Source organism: Balearica regulorum, chromosome 5 (genome assembly GCF_011004875.1).
Source record: "Balearica regulorum gibbericeps isolate bBalReg1 chromosome 5, bBalReg1.pri, whole genome shotgun sequence".
Taxonomy (NCBI): Eukaryota; Metazoa; Chordata; class Aves; order Gruiformes; family Gruidae; genus Balearica; species Balearica regulorum.
In genome coordinates, this window is record NC_046188.1 from 37,228,948 (window position 1) to 37,250,958 (window position 22,011).

General features: G+C 42.9%; 2 protein-coding genes and 1 long non-coding RNA gene across 4 annotated transcripts in view; 1 reads left to right on the forward strand and 2 right to left on the reverse strand.

The window, feature by feature from the left end:
• Positions 1-501: 501 nt before the first annotated feature.
• On the reverse strand, positions 502-1,561 carry LOC142602046 (uncharacterized). The gene is made up of 2 exons (XR_012835686.1): positions 1,460-1,561; positions 502-692 (listed from the first exon to the last, which is right to left on the reverse strand). It is a non-coding gene; the product is annotated as an uncharacterized LOC142602046 (long non-coding RNA).
• Positions 1,389-8,078, forward strand: PIGH (phosphatidylinositol glycan anchor biosynthesis class H). The gene is made up of 4 exons (XM_075754194.1): positions 1,389-1,691; positions 3,691-3,900; positions 4,540-4,623; positions 6,814-8,078. Exons 1-4 carry the CDS (start codon positions 1,515-1,517, stop codon positions 6,913-6,915), a joined length of 573 nt encoding a protein of 190 aa, XP_075610309.1. The 5' UTR covers positions 1,389-1,514; the 3' UTR covers positions 6,916-8,078.
• Positions 8,079-10,269: 2,191 nt separating this feature from the next.
• Positions 10,270-22,011, reverse strand: part of PLEKHH1 (pleckstrin homology, MyTH4 and FERM domain containing H1) — a 52,624-nt gene continuing 40,882 nt past the window's right edge. For both annotated transcript variants that reach the window (XM_075754192.1, XM_075754193.1), the window contains 7 exons: positions 20,596-20,696; positions 18,660-18,801; positions 17,624-17,766; positions 16,412-16,541; positions 13,655-13,741; positions 12,961-13,107; positions 10,270-12,653 (listed from right to left, as the gene is read on the reverse strand). In XM_075754192.1, the coding sequence (XP_075610307.1) occupies positions 12,477-12,653; positions 12,961-13,107; positions 13,655-13,741; positions 16,412-16,541; positions 17,624-17,766; positions 18,660-18,801; positions 20,596-20,696 (927 nt within the window). In that variant the 3' untranslated portion in view covers positions 10,270-12,476. The remainder of the gene's footprint in view (positions 12,654-12,960; positions 13,108-13,654; positions 13,742-16,411; positions 16,542-17,623; positions 17,767-18,659; positions 18,802-20,595; positions 20,697-22,011) is intronic.

A 22,011-nucleotide genomic window follows, 5' to 3' on the forward strand; every position in this document is an offset into this window, starting at 1 on the left:
GCAAACATGGCTAAACTGGGATTTGCCAGTAACACACACACACAAAAAATCCACATGCACTTTTGTTTTTTCCCCTTAAGATTTCCAAGCCCGCTCCTTGCCTCTGTATCTCAGTAACTTCCCATGTCTTGGTGAATGTCAGTCACCATTACCACTCCTCTGGGAGCTCATGCTTCTTTTTCCTCCTGTCACTGACCTTCTCGCTCTTCACATTGCTTTCTCTTCTACCCCCTACTCCAATTTTTCTTTCCCCTTCTCCCTGTCCCCTTCTCTTAGGCTGTCACACCAGAACTCCTATTTATTTACTTCAGTCCTTCTCACCTGTCATTTCAAACATTTCTTCCGTTTTTAAAAAAACCCCTGTAACTCCAGTTTCAATTTATTGTTTTTTCCACTTTCACTCCATCTATAAACTTACTTCAGCCTCTTTAACGTCAACATTTTCTCCTCCATTTCTGCAGTTCATTGTCTGCATATTTTTTTTTTTTTTTTTTTTTGGAGTCTCCAGGCCAGCTCACCTTTTCCCATCAGAGCTCCAGCCTGGCTCTTGTATCAGTGAGATCCTGGACATATCGCACGAATCTTCCACTAGTGCCAACCATCATCCACTCTTCTAGGCCGAACAAAGATCTTCGTAGTGATTCCTTAACACCCTTTTGCTTCTCATATCCGTTGAAGACTCCTTTGCTGCCCTGACAAGAACAAGTTAACAAGTTTATATATAGAGTACCCACCCAAGAGCTCTGAAGATACCGTGAATGAAGTGAATTGCTCACAGAGAGACAGTATCTGCAATTAAAGCTAGCGGGCACACTCCGGGAGGGGAAACAAATAAAAGGGGCAAAGGCGTTAGGATGATGCTTTGGAAATTACAAAGCTGTAGTTTTATGCCAGTGCCAGGTAAGTCATACGAAGTAATAAGTGAGAAGTGTTAAAGAGAATACAAAGGCTCATTAAGTCTCTGCACAAAGCCAAGTCTCAAATTTACTACATACTTAGCAAGGAACCAGAAAACACTGCTCTAAGCTTTGGAAAAAAACGCCAGAAGAGCCTGTAGTAAAAGATGGTACAGATAAAATGCTAAGTTTTTATGCAGTAAGAACTGATAAAGGCAAATGAGGGGGAAAACCCATTCTTCTTCATCCTGGCAAGAGACACAACAACCCTAAAACCTGCGTCGTTTAAAACTTAGCGGAAGCAAGCGGTGAATCATCGACTCTTGCAAACCACGGAAGCTCCTGATGTCGATCAGGATTAAGGAAAGACGCTGAGAACCGAGCGGCACCACCTCCAGCTGGCCGTGCGGCGGGCGGCCTTCCTGGGGCGGGGCGCGGCGGACACCCCGCGGCCCTACCAGGCGGCTGCAGACCCACTGCACGGCGCGCCCGCCGGGCCGCGCCGCACCCCCACAGCCTTCCCGCAGCGAGCGAAGCGGCGGAAGTGTGCGCTTGGGCCGCACCATGGAAGCGGGCGGGCCGCTCTAGGCTGCTTTTCGGTGTTTCCGGTGGGGCGGAATGGAGGAGCGGCGGTACCGCTCGGCCTCCGGGGCGCCCATCGCGCTGCGGCGCCGCCAGCACAGCGCCTCCTGCCGGGAGCTGGCGGTGCGCTGCCCCCGCCTGCAGCTCCGCTCGCTCAGCGCCGTCACCTCCGCCGTCTGGCTGGCGGCCTACGGGCTCTTCGTGCTTAGCGAGGTACCCACCACCCCCCCGAGCCGCGGCGCACCGGCCTCGCCCCGTCCCGCCGCCACTGAGAGCTCTCCGCGGCTCAAACGCCGAGAGGTGTGCCGGGGGCCCGGCCCTGAGCCGGCTGCGCCCCTGGGCCTGTGTCCCGCTGAAATGGCGGGGGGGTAAATCGGGGGCTGTGGTTGGCATCCGAGGGGCTCGGTGGCGGTGTGTGTGTCCCCAAAGCCCGCCGGCCTGGCGGGACCCGCGCAGCCTTTGCCGAGCTGCTCCTAGGACATGGGCAAGGAAGGTGCCCAGAGCCGGTGGAAAGGTGGTCCGTGTATCCTGGGCCTCCTCCATGCTCTGGGAGTGCCAAGGCAGTAGATCGCCATGAGTATGTGGTGAAAAAGAGAGCTGTGCTAAGCCAGTGTCTGAGGGCCCACAGGCTGCGGGCTGGGTGCTCTTGGTGGCTTCTCGGATGCCTCCGTTGGTTTGCAGCCTCTCGCCAGATCAGGTGGATGTACATAAGGCTGTTGAGTGTTGCCTAGCCCATCCTTGTGAGTCCAAATAACAGATATTTACTTGGAGAGATGAGTTGTGGGAATCCAGAATAAAGGATATATTGAGGAAGGTGAGTGTTAATCCCCAAAGGGATTTTCTTGAGTGACTCAGAGACCACTGCACCATGAATGTCATCTATTTGCTCACGTTTCACAGCTGAGGCAGTATGACCTTGGCACTACAGATTTCAAAAGCTGCTGATAAATCCAAAAGTATTAGTTTAGATACCAGATCTGTGACCCATACGTGCAGGGAAGGACCGACTTGTAGACCCAGACCAGTTATCTCTGGATTGAAGTCAGTAGCTTGACTGAAGAAGCGTGTCATTGTGACCAGTGCTATGACTGTCGCGCTTCAGTTTTTTCAATAATCTTTTCCAAGGAATCAAGACAGAGATTGTGACGTGAGTCAGTTGGCAGGTTTCCAATAAGAAAATATGGTTCGAGTTTTATTTGTTATAAAAGCATACACCCTAGCCAGTGGTTACCACCCGCTGTCCTGCTTGGTTTTACATGTGCTCATGCAGCTTTTGTGCAAGTGACAGTCCTTCCTTCCTGCCAGGAAACCAGATCTGAAAGTCACTTTCTGTGTGGATTTCAGTGTCGGCAATTAATGACTGTTTTTTTCCCATGATGACAAACTTCAGAAGTCCTGTGTCCTGTTTGAATGTGGCCATGGCTGCTTTACCTCACATGGTGGTACAGGCCCAGCTTGAGTGGTAGGACCATGCAGTTCCAGTCCTTTAGGAAGTGTCAGTTATAACTGTGATTCATGGGTATGCAGCTTGGAGCTCTCTAAGAGCATCCCAGAAATAGGTTGTAGGACCTTTAGGATTTATTAAGAGGTCTTCAGATGACTTACTGTTGCCTATAGTTTCATCAGTTACACGTTATTTTGTGTAACAGCAATCCCAAGATCGCAGTGTGCAAAAGACATTTGTCCTCAGACAAAGCACATGAGAAAGTAAATGTTCTCTAGGTTGGTATTTAAGGCAGGAAGAGAGAGGAGGTTTGAACAAGTTTAGACTTGCAGTTTGTGAGAAGAAAACCACTAGGCCAGTAGTTTTCCTAAAAGATTTTTCTTCCCCTCTGAGACTCTACCCTTAGTTCTAGTAAACATTTCACAACACTCCTGTCAGTGACATGATCTCTGTCGATACGTGTATAATATGCAAATAATTGATGTAACTAGCTGGTTTTGCTTGAGATTTCTACACTAAATTAACAAGGGAATAGAATTTTCTTGCAGTTTTCAGTTTCAGCTCCCAATTCTTTCAGACCGTACTGTGAAGACTGATTTAAACCTCGTTAGACATATATCAGCCAGCCAGGTGAATAAAAGGACTCCACCTAAAAGTAAACTGTAACTGTAGCTTTAATATAATTTGCTGTGCAATATTACTTTATCTAAAGCCATGTTCAGTTAATTGTAAGATCAGAGCTCTATCTTTGCTTGGCTTGTGTTACAGAATAGTATGGTGCTTTCTGCTGCAATTTTCATCACGCTGATTGGCCTGATCATATACCTGCACTTCGTGAAAATTGACCAGGAATCCCTATTGGTCATTGGCTCACTCGGCATTCAGGTGACTTCATCCTATGCTTCGGGGAAGGAGAGCGCAACCTTCATTGAGATGGGTCGGGTGAAGGATGTGGTTATCAATGAAGCCATCCACATGGTAATCATACACAGTCTTTCTTCTGGTGTTATCTATGGGCACACTCACATCCACTCTATTTTCATGAGTGTGATTTACCAGAGCAATTAAAAGCAGCACCATCTATAGCTTTACTGACATCAGGAGCTTTGTTTCAGATTTCTCTCTTTATTCTCTTATCTGTTCTCTCACTTTTAAAGGACAACTCAAGCCAAACAAATAACCTCAAAAAGCCACATCCATCCCATAGATAATGCCACTGACACTGAGCTAGCGGTTTTAGTTCTTTGCATTGTACTGTTCTTACAAATCCTGATGCCAAACTCTGTAAGTAATCAAGATGGAGATAAGACAATGCAAGAGATGGTTTTTCCTATTGCTGGGGTTTTCTGCAAAACTGCTGTAGAAAAGCAGACCGTACCCTTCCAGCATGTGTGTGTTCTTTTCGGGTTAAAAATTTAATAGAAAAAACCACAGGTAAAATTATTTTTTTATTGTGTGAAGGGAGGAAAGCTATACATACAAATTTGTAGACTTCACTGTGGCCTGGGGTGATTGGCCTTCAGCCCAGTGAGTTGAAACAGGTCCTCTTTCTGTGGTAACTCCAGGCACTTTGACAATATTTTCAAACTCTGATGATTTTGTCTGTTTGTCTTGTAGCAAAAAGTTATCTACTACCTGTGCATCCTCCTCCAGGACCCTGCAGATCCTCAGGGAGTATCTGAGGTTGTGCCGCTCTTTCAGGTGAGCTTGAACGGTGGAGAAATCCAGATCTGTGATCTGTGTGTGCGCGCCAGTATCTTTATTCCACTACAAGTAGCTGATTACAGGTGCCTTTCCCTGACTGGGCCTTCAGGGTGAGTGTTACAGCGCTGTGGCTTGGGTGGTATTAGAAGTCTCGTAGAACTACGTATTGGGGATGGTTTTTTTCATTTGCCCTCCATTCAAAGAACAGGGAGCTGTGTAAATCTGAACCCAGCCAGGAGTTTGCATGAACCAGAAGTCTTTGGCTCACACAGGGTACTGAGGACTTGTACAGCTTTCTGTGTAGTCTTGTGCTCAGTGTTACCATCATAACTATGGCACCGTTCTGCAGTTGATTTTTCTGTCAGCTCTGTGTGCCGTAAGTGCTCATAAAAACCTCCTTGTCATTAGAATGACTTCCCCTTTCTCACCCATTGGCAAAGATCACAGTACAAGCTGTGAGCAATTTGCTTAATGTATAATAACTTGTTTGCTTTACCATTACCCTGTCTCCCCTTTCTCTTCTCTTGCTAACTTGTTCTGACTGTTCATAATCCCGTTTTTGGGATGGGTTTTCTTTCTGCATGTTCATGCCCAACACAACAAAGCCCTGATCCTTGAGTGGTGGTAAGCGGTCACAGGTACCTCACATCTTAGACTGCTGAGGTTTATAGCCCTCTCTGTCCTTCTTAATTCATCTGCTGCTGGTGACTCTCATTTAGTAGTCCACATCCAGTTTATGACTGGATACAGTTAGTCTTCAGCTAAATACTTACGGGTAGAAGTAGACTATTGATACTTGCTGCTAACTCAGTCCCACAATTGTAAAGATTGTAAACAATAATATAAACTAAGTATTTCACACATAGTCAAGGGAAAAAAATGGATTTGCTGGAAATCAACAACTAATAAATTCCAGAGAGCTGCAATCAGGAATCTGGTTTTAGTTATACACGCTCCTTTCCAGCTTTAAAGAGGCTGCCTGGCGTTTGTGTAGTTTCTCTTGTTTGTTTTTTTTTCTTTCCAGCTCAACTCTGAACAGTTTTATTTTCATGGAAATATCTTAGTATTTTTAGAGTTGACTCCATCAGCAAAGGAGGTACAGAAAGAGCTGTGTCAGTTTGCAATTCATTACCTGCCAGTAATTCTCACTTTAACCTGCAACTTAGTATGTTACTTAGTTTTGAAGGAGCAGTAATTAGTAACTTTATTGTGTCTCCTTCATTGGGTTCCTCTAAGTTATGTCAGCCTTCAAAAATACAATTTACCGTGTCACTGAGCCCAGGAACACTTTTGCAATGAACTGACCTATTGTTCTCTTAAGCAACTCTTGCAAGGAGAGGCATTTGATGGACTTTACACAGTAAGGCTGTTTTGGGAGCTCAAAAGTCATGGGACCATAGGAACTGTGGGACTGGGAAACTTTCACCTCCTTGCTGGTTTTAATCTGGTCCAGGTTAGAAGTGATGGAAAATCATTATACTTTGACCACTGTTCGTTGTTTGCGTGAAATGAATTTATGTTTTCAGTTAACCTTCTCTTGTCCTTTTGTTGATGGTACTAGCAGAGGCCAAGGGCCAGGTGTGTAAATTCCCTGTCCTGAAGGTAGATTTTTCAGGGTGGAGATCACCTAGGATGGTGGATGAGTGTATGGATATCTGCTGTTTGGTAGGCCTCTAGAGGGACTGTGGCCTAATAGATAGGTTAATGGGTTGGAAGGTGAAGATTTTCTTCCTTGCTGTCACTGTGCACTATGAGCAGAGAAAGGAGCAGATTTCTGAGTTGGTGAGAGACTCAAGCTAACTGCAGAATAGCGCTGCATGTTTTGACCTGACAGCTTTAGGGACTGGCATTTTTCATCACAGAGCAGGTGTGGCTTATGGAATGGCTTTGCATTCCTGTATCACCAGCTTCCATCAAACACCTGCTGGAGTTTCCTGAATTATTTCTCAACGAACGTGTAAAAGGGAAATCTGTTCTCCATTGACGTAATGTGAGAAAGCTAATAAACTGCAGGTATCTTGCTGTTTCGTTCCTTCCACATGTCTGCTTTTTTCATAGTCAGCTTTTTGTCAGTTGTCTCCACATTCCTTTCTCTGCCTGACAAATCTCACTAGTGAGAAAGTTAAAGCTTTCCAGCTCTTTTACAGCCAGTTCAGAGCCTCATTCTCTGTTTGACTTCAATTCTAGAGCTCCAAGCCACGTCTGGACTGCTTGATAGAAGTGTACAAAAGTTGTCAAGAAATCCTGGAGCAGAGGAAGACAGCTCCACAATCAAGTGGTATAAAATAGTAAAAAAAATAAAATAATCAAGGCAGCAAACTTGCAGCAGGACTCGGAGAGACACATGGAAAAGCAAGCAAACCTGCCCCATGGCTTTTTTTAATTAGATGAGTAGAAAGTGGTGCAGCAGTATGGTGATGTTAGGGCTAAAGGCCCACAGAGACTTACAGAGTTGTTACAGAAAATGTCAGCTCAAGCACACAAGTGAACCTTGAAATCCCCTCCTACGAAGATGGTGAGCAGAACTTTTTAGATTCAGACAGAAAAGGTTTTCCCTTGCCTCTCCAGAAAAGAATTAGAAAATAGAAGGGAAATAAGAGCAAAGGGAGGCATGAACATGCATCGAACATTTACTCTTTTGCGGATCTGAAAATTCTGATAAACTTACAATGTAATCTTGGCTGGACTGCCAAAAATGTGCATTTTTTTGTTTCTGTTTAACCCTTTGTTTGAAAAAAGCATTTACCACTCTAAATACCAAAGTGGTATTTAGCATTTACCACTCTAAATACCAAAATGATGGGTGGGCTGGCATGGAAACTTCCTAATCCACAGGAGAAGTTCAGAAAGAAAATAACAGAAAATTGCATTCAATTATGTTTAATGAAATAACCATAGGAGAGCAGACCTTGGCCTCTTCAGGGATCTGCTTGAAAGAGTCCCGTTGGATGGGACCCTGGAGGGGTCCGAGAAAGCTGATTGCTCTTCAAGGATCACCTCCAAGCTCAAGAACAATCCATCCCGATGAGCCAGAAGTCAAGCAAAAATGCTGGGAAGCCTGCGTGGATGAGTAAGTTGCTCCTGGCAAAACTCAAACACAGAAAGGAAGTGTACAGAAGGTGGAAGCAGGGACAGGTAACCTGGGAGAAATACAATGACACTGTCCGAGATGTGGTTAGGAAAGCCAAAGCTCACCTGGAATTGAATCTGTCAAGGGATGTCAAATGCAACAAGAAGGGCTTCTAGAAGAACATAAGTAGCAAAAGAAAGGGGAGGTGTGGATCCATTGCTGAATGGGGCAGGGGCATGATGACACAGGACATGGAAAAGATGCGGCATTAAAAGGGCCACATCAATTGCTCTGAGAATATGAGGAAAATCTGTTGTTGGAAATTATGGTAATGACTACGTGAATAAAGTTTTACTGATCTGTGCTCTAGGGAGTAACTTAAGGTTGGGAAATTCTTCTTTGTTGATGAGCAAAAATTTACTGTAACCTTTACCTGGTATTTTTCTCTCTTTTTTTTTCCCATGACTCCTTAGTGATGTAACAGACAATTGAAATGTCAGAACAAGAGCTAAACCAGCAAGTTGTCAGGAGCCTTTCAGGCTTAATTTGCATACAATGCTGTACTATGGTTGTCTACATAATCTAGAATTAAAACACGTGGCAATATACCATCATGCAATACGGTAGAGGTAAGGGGATTTTTTTTTTTTTTTCCCCCCATGGTGCAATGAAGTTTTAAAGACACAGATTAGCTCGTGTCACAGGATGTATTCTGGTTGTCCACATGAAAGGCAGCACCCTGGGGATGTGCAACTGGCTTTTGGGTAACGTTGTCTAGGTTATTTCATTTTTTTATGGTTTTATTTCTCATAAATACTTTAAATGTGGGGGTTGGCCAGATTTTTCAGTCCAGCGCTGCCCTAACATAAGTTGGTGGGGCTCTCTGGAGTTAGTGAAGCTACACCCTGATGCAAACTGTGTTTGGTTGCAGGTCCAGGCAGAACTGGGGAAGGCAGGTGTTGGGGCATGGGCAGCAAGTGGCTGTTAACCACAGTGGCAGGCCCTGGGAGCATGACTGTGTAAATGACACCAGCAGAGGTCCTTGTGGTACACTTGAGCTGCGTATTGCTCAAGGTGTGGTTCAGCCAGGTTGTGTTTCTTCATGCGGAAGAGAAATGGTGAAGACCCTTGAGGAGCACTATAGCAGCAGGAGAAGTTGCTGAGCGGTGGGGAGAACATGTCAGAAAATAAATTATGTCTCAGCAGAGTGCACAGAGTCTTAGGCTTGAATGTGCTGGGACAGTGACTATGCTGTAAAAAACCCCATGAAGTCCTGAGAACGTGCACTGAAGAACTGACCAAGCAGCTGTGTCACAGGAGGAAGTCTGGAAGATTGTTTTAGCCATCTTCTGAAGGCGTGAACATCCTGCGTCTGTGAGAGTGCGCTTTAGTCACCTGCTAAAACTGAGAAGATCAGCAGAGAGAAGCAAGGAGTCAGACTAGGGCAGGTTTGCACCAGTTATGTGCCTGGATACCAAACACAATCTTTGTCCATTTTTGTTTACATTGAGACTGTTTTGGCTTTTAGAATAGTGTCTTTCACTCTGAAAACACTACAGTTTAATTCATAACTGCATTTTATTAAGAACAAACAAAAATTTCACAGTATCTCCCAGACAGCCTTTTACATACACACAGCAGTTAGGAAAACAAAGGCTTTTGTCATCTCATTCTATGCTGCAGCAATAGTGATTGCCAAAAGCATCAATTAAAATAAAAATTGTTTTCTCTACCAAAGAATCATACAAAATAGATATCTACACAGGGGGGTTGGTTTGTTTGAAGTCAGGTAAGCTATAAATAGGAGGTATATGTGCATCCATCAGAGTGGCGTCGTCCCTGAAACATTCGGGTATTGGTGAATACATTTAAGAAATAACAAAAAAAAAGTCTATATGCCATGCTTCTCAATTTAAAGTGCAGTTATGACAGAAAATAAGCTTCAGGATAGCTCTTGCTTATTCAACACCTCTGCTTCTTGTTTGCCCTGGTACAAGCCTCTAAGGACATGAGTGTTAGCACGGTAAGGTGAGTACAGCCCCTGAACTGTGAACTGGAGACTTCCATGCTTTGAGCTTCCCCAGCACCAACAGCTCAGCTTATGCTGAAGCAGCTTTGTTATGGTGGGGGGATACAAGAAGCAGGCTGCCAAACAGACCCGCCGGTGCAGGGGGAATTGTGAGGCACAGGGGAGGGAGGAGGACTAATACTCTCTGTATTCAAACTGATGTATCTATACTACGATGACTCTATGTGTGTGTGTGAGAGAGAGAGGAAGAGGAAATACATACTACTGACCACTGTATCAGGATATATAGTCACTTAAAAGTACCTAAGGAAAAAGACTAAATACCTTCTCAAAATTGTTTTTGGCTCAGAAAGCTTCCACCCTTTTCTGTAACTTCAAGGGATGGTCCTTAAATTCATAACAAGTGGGTACATTACAAGATGTGCAAATCAGGTCTCTGTTCATATAATCTTTTCCTGCTTTATGTCTGCCAGATTGTTTCCACAACCCACCATGGGATGGTTTGGGTTGTGGGGTTTTTTTGTTGTTGGGGTTTTTGTTGTGTTTGGGTTGGGGTTTTTTTTAATGTTACAAAGATGCTGATAAAGGATTGCTTAGAATGATTTTTTGCTGTCCCATGTTCTCTTCATTTATGGCTTTGCACCCACCAGAAGCGTGAAACAAAAACTTCCTCAAGTATCAACACCACTGTGTGCATTCATTGGATATTTCAAGGTTGGTGGCAGATACTAGAGAGTAAAACCACTGGTATGGTTGGTTTGTTCATTTGCAAATAGCTTTGGTTTGCTATTGCTGAATTCTTTCTAATGGTTGGATTCACACTGTTTTAATTTGGGAAGGTTGCCCATGAATGCATAATTGTTATGAAGTTGCACATGGTACTTTTGAAACTAAAGTTATTCTTTCTCAGCTTTTTTAGAATGCTTATCAAAACAGCTGAACTCAAGCCAAGTCGATTTAGATTTTTCAAGAAGAATTGCTATTTTTCTTTTGTTTCTTTTAAATCCATTAACCTTCTCTAGCATAACAAAGAACCTTTGCAACAGATCAAAAAAACCCCAAACATTCTTTAGAAAAAAAATCCAAAGAACAATACTTGAGCACACAGTTGCTGACTATCTATCTCCTCCTTGCTATGGTAGCATGAAGGAAGCAGGAGTTTGAAAGGCACAGCCTTTGTCAAGTCAGAATGGCAGAGCTGGTTTGGGGGCTCGGGAAGATCTCTTCCAGTTGCTGAAAGACAGAAAAAGTACAAGATTTGCTTGCCTTGTCTTCCTTTGTCTGAGATTATGTGCAGTTTCAAACCCATCCTGAAACATCTACAACAGTGATTAAGAGAAAGTCTGTGAAAGTGCTTGTCTGCTCTGGTAGAGCATGTGACACATTCAGCCCTGCAGCAGAGATCTAATGTTCATCTGTTGCGTAGAAGAGCGTCGACTCCCGCAGCGCAGCAGTCCTGTAGGAGCTGGGGCATCATCTGACACCGGGACTGGAAGAGTCGTTCTGAGTCCTCAACGTGCAAAGACACTAGGTTTCCACCTTTAGTTCAAGTTGAAAATATTCTTGAGTACCACTGAACTCTGACTCCCTACATCAGGACTGAAATTACCCTTGGCTTGCATCGGAATTATTCTTACCAGTTTAGTTCCTCCTCAACAGTGTCTTTCTTTCACATCTGGAGCAACGACTTGGAAAGTTTCTGTCTTTCACTTTTAGCATCAGTCTCAGGGAGGAGTCGTTATAGCTTTAAGGAAGTTTAAATTGTTGTGTTGGTTGTGTTAAGCAGTTGCATAAAAACTATTATAGACTCTGCAAAAAGACTATTTTAATAGTGGTTCTGGGAGTGGCAACATTGAATTTAAAATTTAATATGATGGCTATTCACAGACAGAGCATAGAGCTGAAGTTACAGCTAAACTACCCGATCAGACCACGTCATGTTAATCTTTACACTCTGGTAATAGCCTTCCAGTGTATATCTAGTTTATGATGCAGTGATATGCAGCTCCTAATACAGGCAGTATTCAACCGGGTGCATCCTTGTACAGGGTTCATGCCACACGCCACAGCAGCTATAACCACCTGTTTTTACTGCCCTGAGCCCACTGCAGTCAGATTCAAGCCTATAGACCACTCAAATCTGCCTTGCAGAGGTTGCAGTCTGATTCAAGTAAAAAGTGAGCAAGTTAGGGATTGGTGCAAACAGAAGATTATAGGAAATGATAATAACTGAAAGGGGCTATGATGAGAAAAAGAGGTCACTAGGAGTGTTAAGAGCTGGACTAAGATTCCAGACACAGGGTGTGCAGTGATCTAAAGGCAGGTGCAAAACTGAAAATGGGATGTATCAAAGAAAACGCATGTGCTTCTATCAAAGCACTAAGATCAGGAGATGGAAGAAGAATGGGTGCAAGGAAACACAGCAGGAGAGCTAATGTGACTAGAGCACCGTGCAGGCAAATGACCTGAGGCATGGTATTTTGGATGGAGCGTGGCATGGAAAGGAAACTCCTGCACAGTCCCCAAAATCAACATTTTTTAAGAGAAGGGACACTGCCTCTACCCACACTAAGGAACTTTGTCTATTATTATGGAAAAAGAATCAGAGCCCTCATTAAAGTAAGGTATGTAACCAGAAAAATCATAGCAGTCTGCAATTCTGTACAGAGCAGTAAAAAAAAAAAAAAAATCCACCCAAAAATCGCACCAAAACCCCACCCCAAAATCCCTAAAGTAATTTGGAATGAGCCCTCAGAGCAGGGTGGGTGCCTTAGTGCTTCGAGGCACGGAAGGAAAAAAGCCCCGACTTTCAGTCTCCCAGAGCTTGTTAGCAGGTGTTTTGCTTCGGGAGGGCTGTGTAGAAGATAGGAGTGAAGGTGTCGAACGGTAGTTAATATAGCTGGCAATAAGAAGTGTTGCTTCAACAATCTAGGGAAAAAAGAAAATGATTAACTGTAAGTCAATTAGAGGTAAGAGCGCCCTTTGATTTTTAGAACCTATTGACTGCATAACTTTTGCAAATGGCTTTCTCACATGCAGTTGTTTGGTTTTGAAGATCTATCTGTAAAAGTTCAGTAGAGTAAGTCTCTTGATTAAAAGTTCCAGCTTACAAGGGATTTCTTGAATGTATATAGCTAGTGCAGCAGCTACAAGTACCAGTCCCCATGGCTTGTACAAAATGTCCAGCTGTGATGTTCCCAGTTGGAGAGAAACTTATGGTTCATTTTGTAATTACCTTTGGAATTGCCATTGCGAAAAGAAGTTTTTCAGTGCTGTTTTTTCCAGAACTCCTTTCTTTCATTTGACTGACTACAATCATGAAGTCATCTCGACAGCCTCCAAAGGTCAGCACAGAGGAGTATGAATAAGAGACCTTCAAGTGCTGCAGACAACAGAGAGTTTGAAAGAGTCATAATTCTGTAAAAGAAAAAATGGCCACCTTAAACTAATATATTTGCTGCTTACTGCAAGAACACGAGATCTCCAGCAGTAACAGGCCGTATAAGTAATTGGCTCTATAGGCAAGAGCTGGCAGAGAACTGTCAAATGAGAACTGCATTTCTAGTTTTCTCCTAGCTTGCTCGACGCCTTATTGCTTCAGAGCACTAGTCCAAACTCTGTTACATCCCAGGTGGTGGTGGTAAAGCACGTACCACTGAGATTTTGCAAGACATATGAGCGTGTTTGCTGCCCATCAAAGAGGCAGTTAGCTGTTGCGTGAAACCTTACCTTACACTGTAGCTGTAATTTTCCTTTGTTTATGTAGCGTTCAAACATAGCACTGACTTCCCTCATCTCTGACTTCTACAAATTAACTTCTGGATCCATTTGAAGTTAAAGACAAACTTTTAGTGACTTTAAGTGGACTCAGGGGAATGTCTTTCTGTGGGAGGTAAGTTATTGTTCTTAAACAGTGTTCCTCACCATACCATAGTGTTATAATCCAGTATGCTGATACCATCTTCATTCACAGCTACCCAGACTGGACAGTCTTCCAATGAGGAAGGCAAAATAGGCTAGAGAAAAAGAAAATTATTAATTTAGATATTTCTTGACATTTAGATGTTTCTGACATAAATCTTGGGTTTTAAGGATAAAGCGAAGATGAGAGAGAATCCCATAGGCTTACTGGTCTGACCTGGTTTGATTTTAAGAGGACTTTTGTCAAAATCTGGAATAACATTTTCAGATTTACATAGAATTTTGGGCCTAGTGGCATAAGAGATGCAATGATAATGAAGACTTTGAGATTAATTAAATTCCATCAGTGTAGTTAAAACTGAAGGAAATGCTAGCGCAGAGCAACAAAACGTCAGTTCTGCTCTGCTCTGGCTCTTACACTACTCCCATCAGTCAGGCAGACAGTGAAGCCTGTTGGTTTCTATAATACCTGTGCACCCAGTGCCATCACATCAATGCAATTTTCTTTCTTACAGATTTTGACAAATGTGCATCAATTATCTGTTAAAAATTAGTTATGTGGTCTTATGGCTCATGACATAAATCTTTCCTGGGAATCTGCTCTTACATGGCTAAGGCCACAGGCTTTGCTGTTTAACTATTCAAAAGTTATAAAATATGGTAATCATCAGAAATATCAACATTATTTAAACTCTGAGTGGAACTATTCTATATTCTGATTCTTCAGTGTCGGTAACCTCAAATACCAGTAACCTCTTCTGCTTTTACTCCTGACAGTGGAAATGATTGTCTTTCTGGAAACTTCTTGTATATTTTCTCAAGAGGTCTCTTCCATCATAGAATCATAGAATGGTTTGGGTTGGAAGGGACCTTTAAGATCATCTAGTTCCAACCCCCCTGCTGCAGGCAGGGACACCCTCCACTAGACCACGTTGCCCAAAGCCCCATCCAACCTGGTCTTAAACACTTCCAGGGAGGGGGCATCCACAACCTCTCTGGGCAACTTGTTCCAGTGCCTCACCACCCTCACAATAAATAATTTCTTTCTAACATCTAATCTAAATGGACCTTCCTTCAGCTTAAACTCATTACTCGTTGTCCTGTCAGTACACTCCCTAATAAACAGTCCCTCACCATCTTTCATGGAGGCTCCCTTCAGGTACTGGTAAGCTGCAATTAGATCTTCCCGGAGCCACCTTTTCTCCAGGCTGAACAATCCTCTCTCAGCCTGTCCTCATAGGAGAGGTGCTCCAGCCCTCTGATCAGCTTTGTGGCCCTCTTCTGGACTTGCTCCAACAGCTCCATGTCTCCCTTGTACTGGGGCTCCCAGAGCTGGATGCAGCCAGGTGGGGTCTCACAAGAGCGGAGTAGAGGGGCAGGATCACCTCCCTCGACCTGCTGGTCACACCTCTTTTGATGCAGCCCAGGACATGGTTGGCTTTCTGGGCTGCAAGCGCACACTGCCGGCTCATGTTGAGCTTTTCATCAACCAACACCCCCAAGTCCTTCTCCCTGGGGCTGCTTTCAATCCATTCCTCGCCCAGCCTATAGTCATGCTTGGGATTGCACTGACCCACGTGCAGGACCTTGCACTTGGCCTTGTTGAACTTCATGTGGTTCACACAGGCCCACCTCTCCAACTTGTCAAGGTCCCTCTGGATGGCATCCCTTCCCTCCAGCGTGTCGACCGCACCACACAGCTTGGTGTTGTCAGCAAACTTGCTGAGGGTGCACTTGATCCCACTGTCCATGTCGCCGACAAAGATGTTGAACAGTGCTGGTCCCAGTACCGACCCCTGAGGAACACCACTTGTCACTGTTCTCCACTTGGACATTGAGCCATTGACCACAACTCTTTGAGTGCGACCATCCAGCCAATTCCTTATCCACCAAGTGGTCCATCTTTAGACTTTATTCCATAACTACAGCAGCTTTGACTAAAAGCAAGAGACATGTAACCATGAACAAGACCTATCTCAAGCTTTCAATAGAGGAAGTTTCTGCTGGGTTGGGGAAGATGGTTGGTGCCAAACCAAGATTTCTCAGACAGACACTATATGCTAAGACATTAGTTCAGGCAAGCGTAATAGGTACAGAGCTCTAGCCTGGGATGGGCTGAGGGATGGTACAAGCTACTGGGAGAAGTACCCTCTCCAGCTGTTCTTTGCTGTCCTGCCAATGCCCATGGGCTAGCAGCTTACCCAAATATGTGCTTTAGTTTTTCTGTTTCTGCAACAGAAATGTTAGGATGTTAGCAGTGCTTGCCTCTCTCATGTGGCTAGGAAAGCAGCCAGCTCTGTGTCAAGCAGAGGACAGGACCGAAATACTCATTCTCCTTTTAGCTAGCATCAGCTGCCTGGTGTGATTTATGGGGCAATCTTCCCTTCCACCCCCACAGTGGTATGTAAATAGTATTTTTTAAACTATCATTGCAGCCTTGATGACCAGGGAAATTCCTGCCTGAGAAAGCTTTGGCAAGGTTTGTAAGGAGAGTTAGTACCCTGTATTAGGATCAACTGATGCAGCCAGGGAACCTTCAGTATTTATTTACTAAACGCTAGCAACCCCTAGTGTTTAGAACATGTTTCTCTTTCCTCTTTCTAAACCTATGTGGTAACAGAGCTGTTTGTTCTGAACAAGAGTATTGTTCAGTTTTCCCCCTTCCTGAAGTAGAAGCGTTTTCAACGCTGGTTACCAGAGATCACAGGTATGTCTCTGCCCAGATAGTTCACTCTCAGGAACAGAAAAAAGTGTACTCCAGTTACCTTAGCAGCAAATATTTTGGTTCCAAAGAGAGGCCATTTCCGGGCCACCGTCAAATAAATTCGAATGCATTCTGGTGGAGAGCATCCCTGCAGCACCATCCACTTCATCGCCAGCCTGTCAGCCAGTTGCCTTTCAGAATCCAAGACACAAGACAGCATTATTTACTGATGTCTTCCAAGGAAAGGTGAGTAAAATTGTAACAGGTAACATATGTACCTCGTATTCCAAAAGGGCTGTTCTACATAGCACTACAGACGGGCCTGCTAGCACTGTCAATTATGAGGGTTGTACAACCTGAGTTTATTTTAGCATTTTCTCTACTTCCACAATTATTTTATTCCTAGTTATACTGTAATGCCCAGGAATCCCAGTCACATATGGGTTGCTCGCTGGCATATATATTAAACAACTGTAATGACAAACACTCAGGCAGCTGTTACAATAAAATCCTGCCCACCTTGTCTTCACATTCAATTATACTCTCACCTTCCTCTTAACTTGTCTGTAGTATGCTCTATATGGAGTGGCAAAATATATATTAACTCACTCTTGATTTGGCTCACTAGGGATGGTTTAGCAGCTATCTCGCTATGTGCAGACGGAATTTGCTTCCGAGAGGAGCTAATTGTGTTAGTTCCACCACTGCATCCCCAAGTAGCTTTGGATCTGGAAGATTACCATTCTCTCTCTTTAAAACAGTTAGAGCTGAGATCCATGGCAGCATCTGAATTCTGTACTTGAGATCTCTGCATTGTGTGTGAGAATTTCCAAGTCAGAACATCAAAAAGCCCTGCCAAAATACATCCTACCAGAATTACTGCATGGCCTGAAGCAGCCCATATGTGCTGGCTTTATGGCTCGTTGCAAATGTTAGGCATCTGGATTCAATTGACACTTGAGGAAAGGGTAAAACAAAAATTCAGAAAGAGAATTCATATTAGGTTAGAGTTTGTTGGAACTGAGATGCCTAATTTGGAAGTGAAAGGCTTAAACTTCTTGTCTAGGGGAAAATTAGTTGGTGATTTGGCTCTTTTTATATTAGTTAACTGCCATTTTCTTTTAAAGGAACCTTTTCCTGACACTTGTGTTTTGTTTAAGTTTCTACATCAAATAATCTTGCCAGGACTCCTGGAAACTTCTTAAATATAAAGACAGAATTTTGCAAGTAAAATTTGTTTTCAGTGCCAAGTATAGAAGAACAAACAATTTACCTGAGCTGTTCAGGAGTACTGTTTTGCTTGTAGCGTTTGGGGTAGAATTTATCTAAGACCTGGTGGAGAAGATGCTGCATTTTCGATTGTGATGTTCCCCCAGGACTTGAAGATCCTGGACGATCCAAGTCCCCATATTCCACCTAAGACAACATTATTGTTTATAGTGCAACAGAACTATGGGGTTTTTAGTGCAGTAGAACATTCCATAGATTCCCATACCGATAACTACTATGTTTATTAGCCATGCAAAGAGATGCCATTAGGCAGTGGAATTTTGTCTACAGCTTTACCATAGTAATGTATACAACAGAACAACTACTGAGGACATGACTGCCCAAGGAATTCTTTACTGATCTAAAAAACTGAAGCAAGATCTCAGCCAGCTACTTGTTGTAGGGAGACACTTCTGCATAACTGCCAAGCTTTTGGGGTTTATTTTCAATTGGCCAATTAAAACAGCAGCCTATTTGTAAATAGTTTGGACAATGTTCCCACCTTCTCCATCTCAGTCTACATTGCTTTAACAAATGCAACAATCAGTTTCAGCTCAGTAAGAGCTGCTTATCATGCCCACAACCCATACTGTGTGTTTTATGTGGTAAGATGCTAAATGCAAGCCTGGAGGTCTAATGGAGGATCCTACAAGATGCCCACGTAAGAGGCTATTGGCAATGCAACAGGGAAAATTTTGACTATTAAGTGGAATTCTAGTAAGTGATATGATTTCCATATCTCTACTAAGGCACTACTTGAAGCAGTTCTGGCGATAGTCCAGCCTCACTTTTTTTTTCCAATGTTTTTCTTCAGAAGGAAAGGAGAGGCACTTCTACAGCAAATTTCCCTACAGCAAAAGGTGTTCTAACAACATATGTATGCTGGTATAATGTGTTTCACGTGGTACATCTCACACTGTATGTTTGATAAGAAATATCACTGTTGACGTAAGAGGTAGCTGGTTAGTCAAAGACATTCAGTATAGAGCTGAAGTCCCTGGAGGACAAAAGGGAGTATTTCTGCCCATAGCCATACTCACCTGAGCCATCAGAGCCACCATTTCCAGAGCTAATTCCTTATTAACAGGAAACCTTCCATTGGCTATTTCATTGCTGACTTGGAAGGCCAGTAGCAACCGCTCCCGGTCTGTCTCACCTTTGGCCTGGCTCCGAAAATATAGCCTAAAAAGCAGAGAGGATTGTAAAGGTAAAAAGGTATTGTGAACCTAGAGTAGAGGTGGGAACTTTAATCAAGGTGAGTAACAGTGGGGTTTCTTTTTTCTCCTTCTCCAAAGTGAACTTAGTGCATTGCAGGCGGTACTGGAAAGACATTTGGAAGCTGAGGTGCTTCCCTTATGAACAAGATTTGGACAAGGAGGCTCAAAACATACTTTCTAGTTTTGGAAGCCCTTTGAATTGTGAGTGCCAACCACTTTAAGACAGTGAAGCCTTATTAAACACAGGTAAATCAGTGGCCATCCAACCCCATCAAGCACAGACAGGTAATGTTTAAGATAGGGCCTTCTCTGCTTATCACAGAATACAGAACTGCCTCTGCTCTACATGTATAAACTTCTACATGACAGCCTTGTAGACTTGTTATTCCTGCCAGCTTTGTTTTGATCACTTACACTGATACTGTTACAACAAAGTCTTCAGTTTGCTTCAGCAGGAAATAAGAGACCAAATTAGCAGGCTTTATTTCAAAAATTGAAGAAGCATTCTTGTAAATCAAAGCTTCCTACTATTTTTTATTCCCTTCGACCTGGTATAGCAGGTTGACTAATGGAGGTTGAAGACACCAGCTGGGGGGATGCTTCCCAGAACCATTCCTCATGTGTGCCTATTTACAGCCCACACCATCTAATTCAAATATTAATTTACAGCTGCATCTATGACTACATATTCCACAATACCACACAAGATATTCATTCCAGTGGATCAGTTTGTTTATTTTTATGTCAATTTAAGATTAACACCACCATTAGGACCACAGTGACCTCACACGTGTCTTATCAGAGTTCTTGATGTTAGAACAGCCCAGCCTTGGAAAGACCTTATCAAAACATCCTTGCTGTCCAATCTAGGCACATTCCAGTTCAACAAAATAATACTGCGAAGTTTCACTCCTGAAACAAATGCTGCCTTCTGGGTCAAAAGCAATAACCTCTGATTCCACATCTGTTAGACCAACTAACAAAGTTCATAGAAGTTTGTTTCCACCAATACAGTCAACAAAATCTTCATACATTCAATACAGAACTTTGTCTCTTTTTGGTTTTGGAGTGGCCTTTGTTTTGCCTGCAGACAGAATTCACATGCAGAAAGCCATTCCTTGTTCTCATACACAGCTCTCCATTCATTGTAATTCAGAATTCCTGTCTGTATTATAAATTACGAACTTGTTCCAGTTTTTGGTTTAGATCTTTGCCTTGTACTTTCATTCTCTACTATCTCTTGTCATCTAACTTTTACATTTCTTTCTTTATAAAGTCTGGGCACTGCTACTACAAGTCTCCTCTACAACTCATGCCATTTAGAACATTGTTCTCCTATCTTTTTCATCTTTGTGAATCTTCACTTAATTGGAAGTTTCACCATATTTGTTTTCACTGGTGATTTTCCCCCCAGGTCTCTCTTCCTCTCACTTAACACACATTATTTAATTATGTCTTAGAATCTAGGCAAACGAAATTGTGCCAAGTATGTTTTATTGTGCTACAGCTAGTTCTTAACCCATTTTAAGTCTATTCTGCTATTGCAAATGGTTTTGGTTTTTACTTCTAGACCATATACTCCCTTTTACACATGTACCACACACAAAAGTCATCACATCTCATGTAGGATTTGAACACATCTTAGCTAAAGAACTTTTGGCACTAACAGTGCTATAAATTACTGGCCATCTACAGACATATGCAGTCTAGAAATGTTTAATTAACAGCAGTAGTGAGGCCAACCAATGAAGCACCGTACCTGTTCTTATAGGTCAACTTCACAATTCTTGTGCCACCTTCATATTTGCCGGGATGCAATTCTTTTAAGGCTTGTTCCCATTTAGAAATGACATCACAGATCTTTAAAAAATATCATGGAGAGAGGAGAGACAAACTGAGGTGAAATGGATAGAAGATAAAGAAATAGACTGGATCTGCATAAACACAGCCAAAAGTGGCAAAACAATTCCTTTTTCTATTACACAGTATGTAAAAATTAAAGCATTCAAACTGAAAACTCCAGCTGTAATCTGCAAGGGGGCATCTGTAAGTGAATTCTTGTCTGGTAGCAACTCTGGCTATGTCCATGTTAGCAAGTAGCAAAGCCCAGGAGGAGCAGATCTGCACAGTGAAACACCTGTTCCTAACACCCTGTTCCCAACACTTGATGAGTTTCAAAGGGTTTTCCTTTGGACTAGCTTTAGTCTGATCAAATGGCCTGAAAGCCCACCACTGTATTGGATCACGTCTTCCAGTTCACATGAAAAGAATCCATTTCACACTCTCCAAGGCTGCTCCTTAATGTGAATCAAAGCATGGTTAATAGGAGTGACTGGGAGGTTTGCTTCAAAAGTGTCCTGAGCCAAACTAAAGCACTAACGTATCCTCTGAAGAGCGGCCGCCTACATGCTTGGCTAAACCAAACCCTTGGATGTGAATGTCCAAACTTCGGGAACATTTGGTCCTAGATTCCAACTTTGTAACTCAGACATAGTTTTAGTAATAGCAGGGTTAGTCCCTTGGTTCCATTTGGCTTCTCTTAGTTATTCCAGTTCTTTTACAAGTGGTCTAATAAAGGTCCTGACTTCTCTTTTGATAGCATCTCAGTAAAAGGAATGTGAACATAAGAAGCCACACGAAATACATAATCAGATATCCTAATCCTCTCTTAAAAAGCTATTGAGGTTGCCTTGGCAAGTAAATAATAACCAGTTAATAACCAGTAAAAGTGATGCCTTTGATTGTCTCAAGCTCCTTCATTTTCTCTAATATCTTATTTCTCCAAATGGTGGTTCAATTACCAGCAAAGCTCCAGATTATCTGATCTATATCAGGCCATGAAAGCAAAGCGAATAATTTGGCACTATCTGTGGTAGTTTCTCCTTCAAACTGTCTAATTTAAAGCTATCGGCATGTTCTCCCTCCATTGCCCAATGTGAAATTTTATGCTGTGTAAATCTAAACGTTTATGTTCCTTACAGGTATCACGGCCTCTTCAAAGTTGCCACTACCACTATTCCTCTATCAGTGCTGTATGACAATTATTGTCCCAGATTTGTAGGAAAATCTGATATGTCTCATTCATGGCCACTAGCCTTCTCACTTAAGGCAGTCATCCAGGTAAAAATCGCCATATGAAAGGCACAGATGTTAATACTTTATCTGGTTTCCTTTT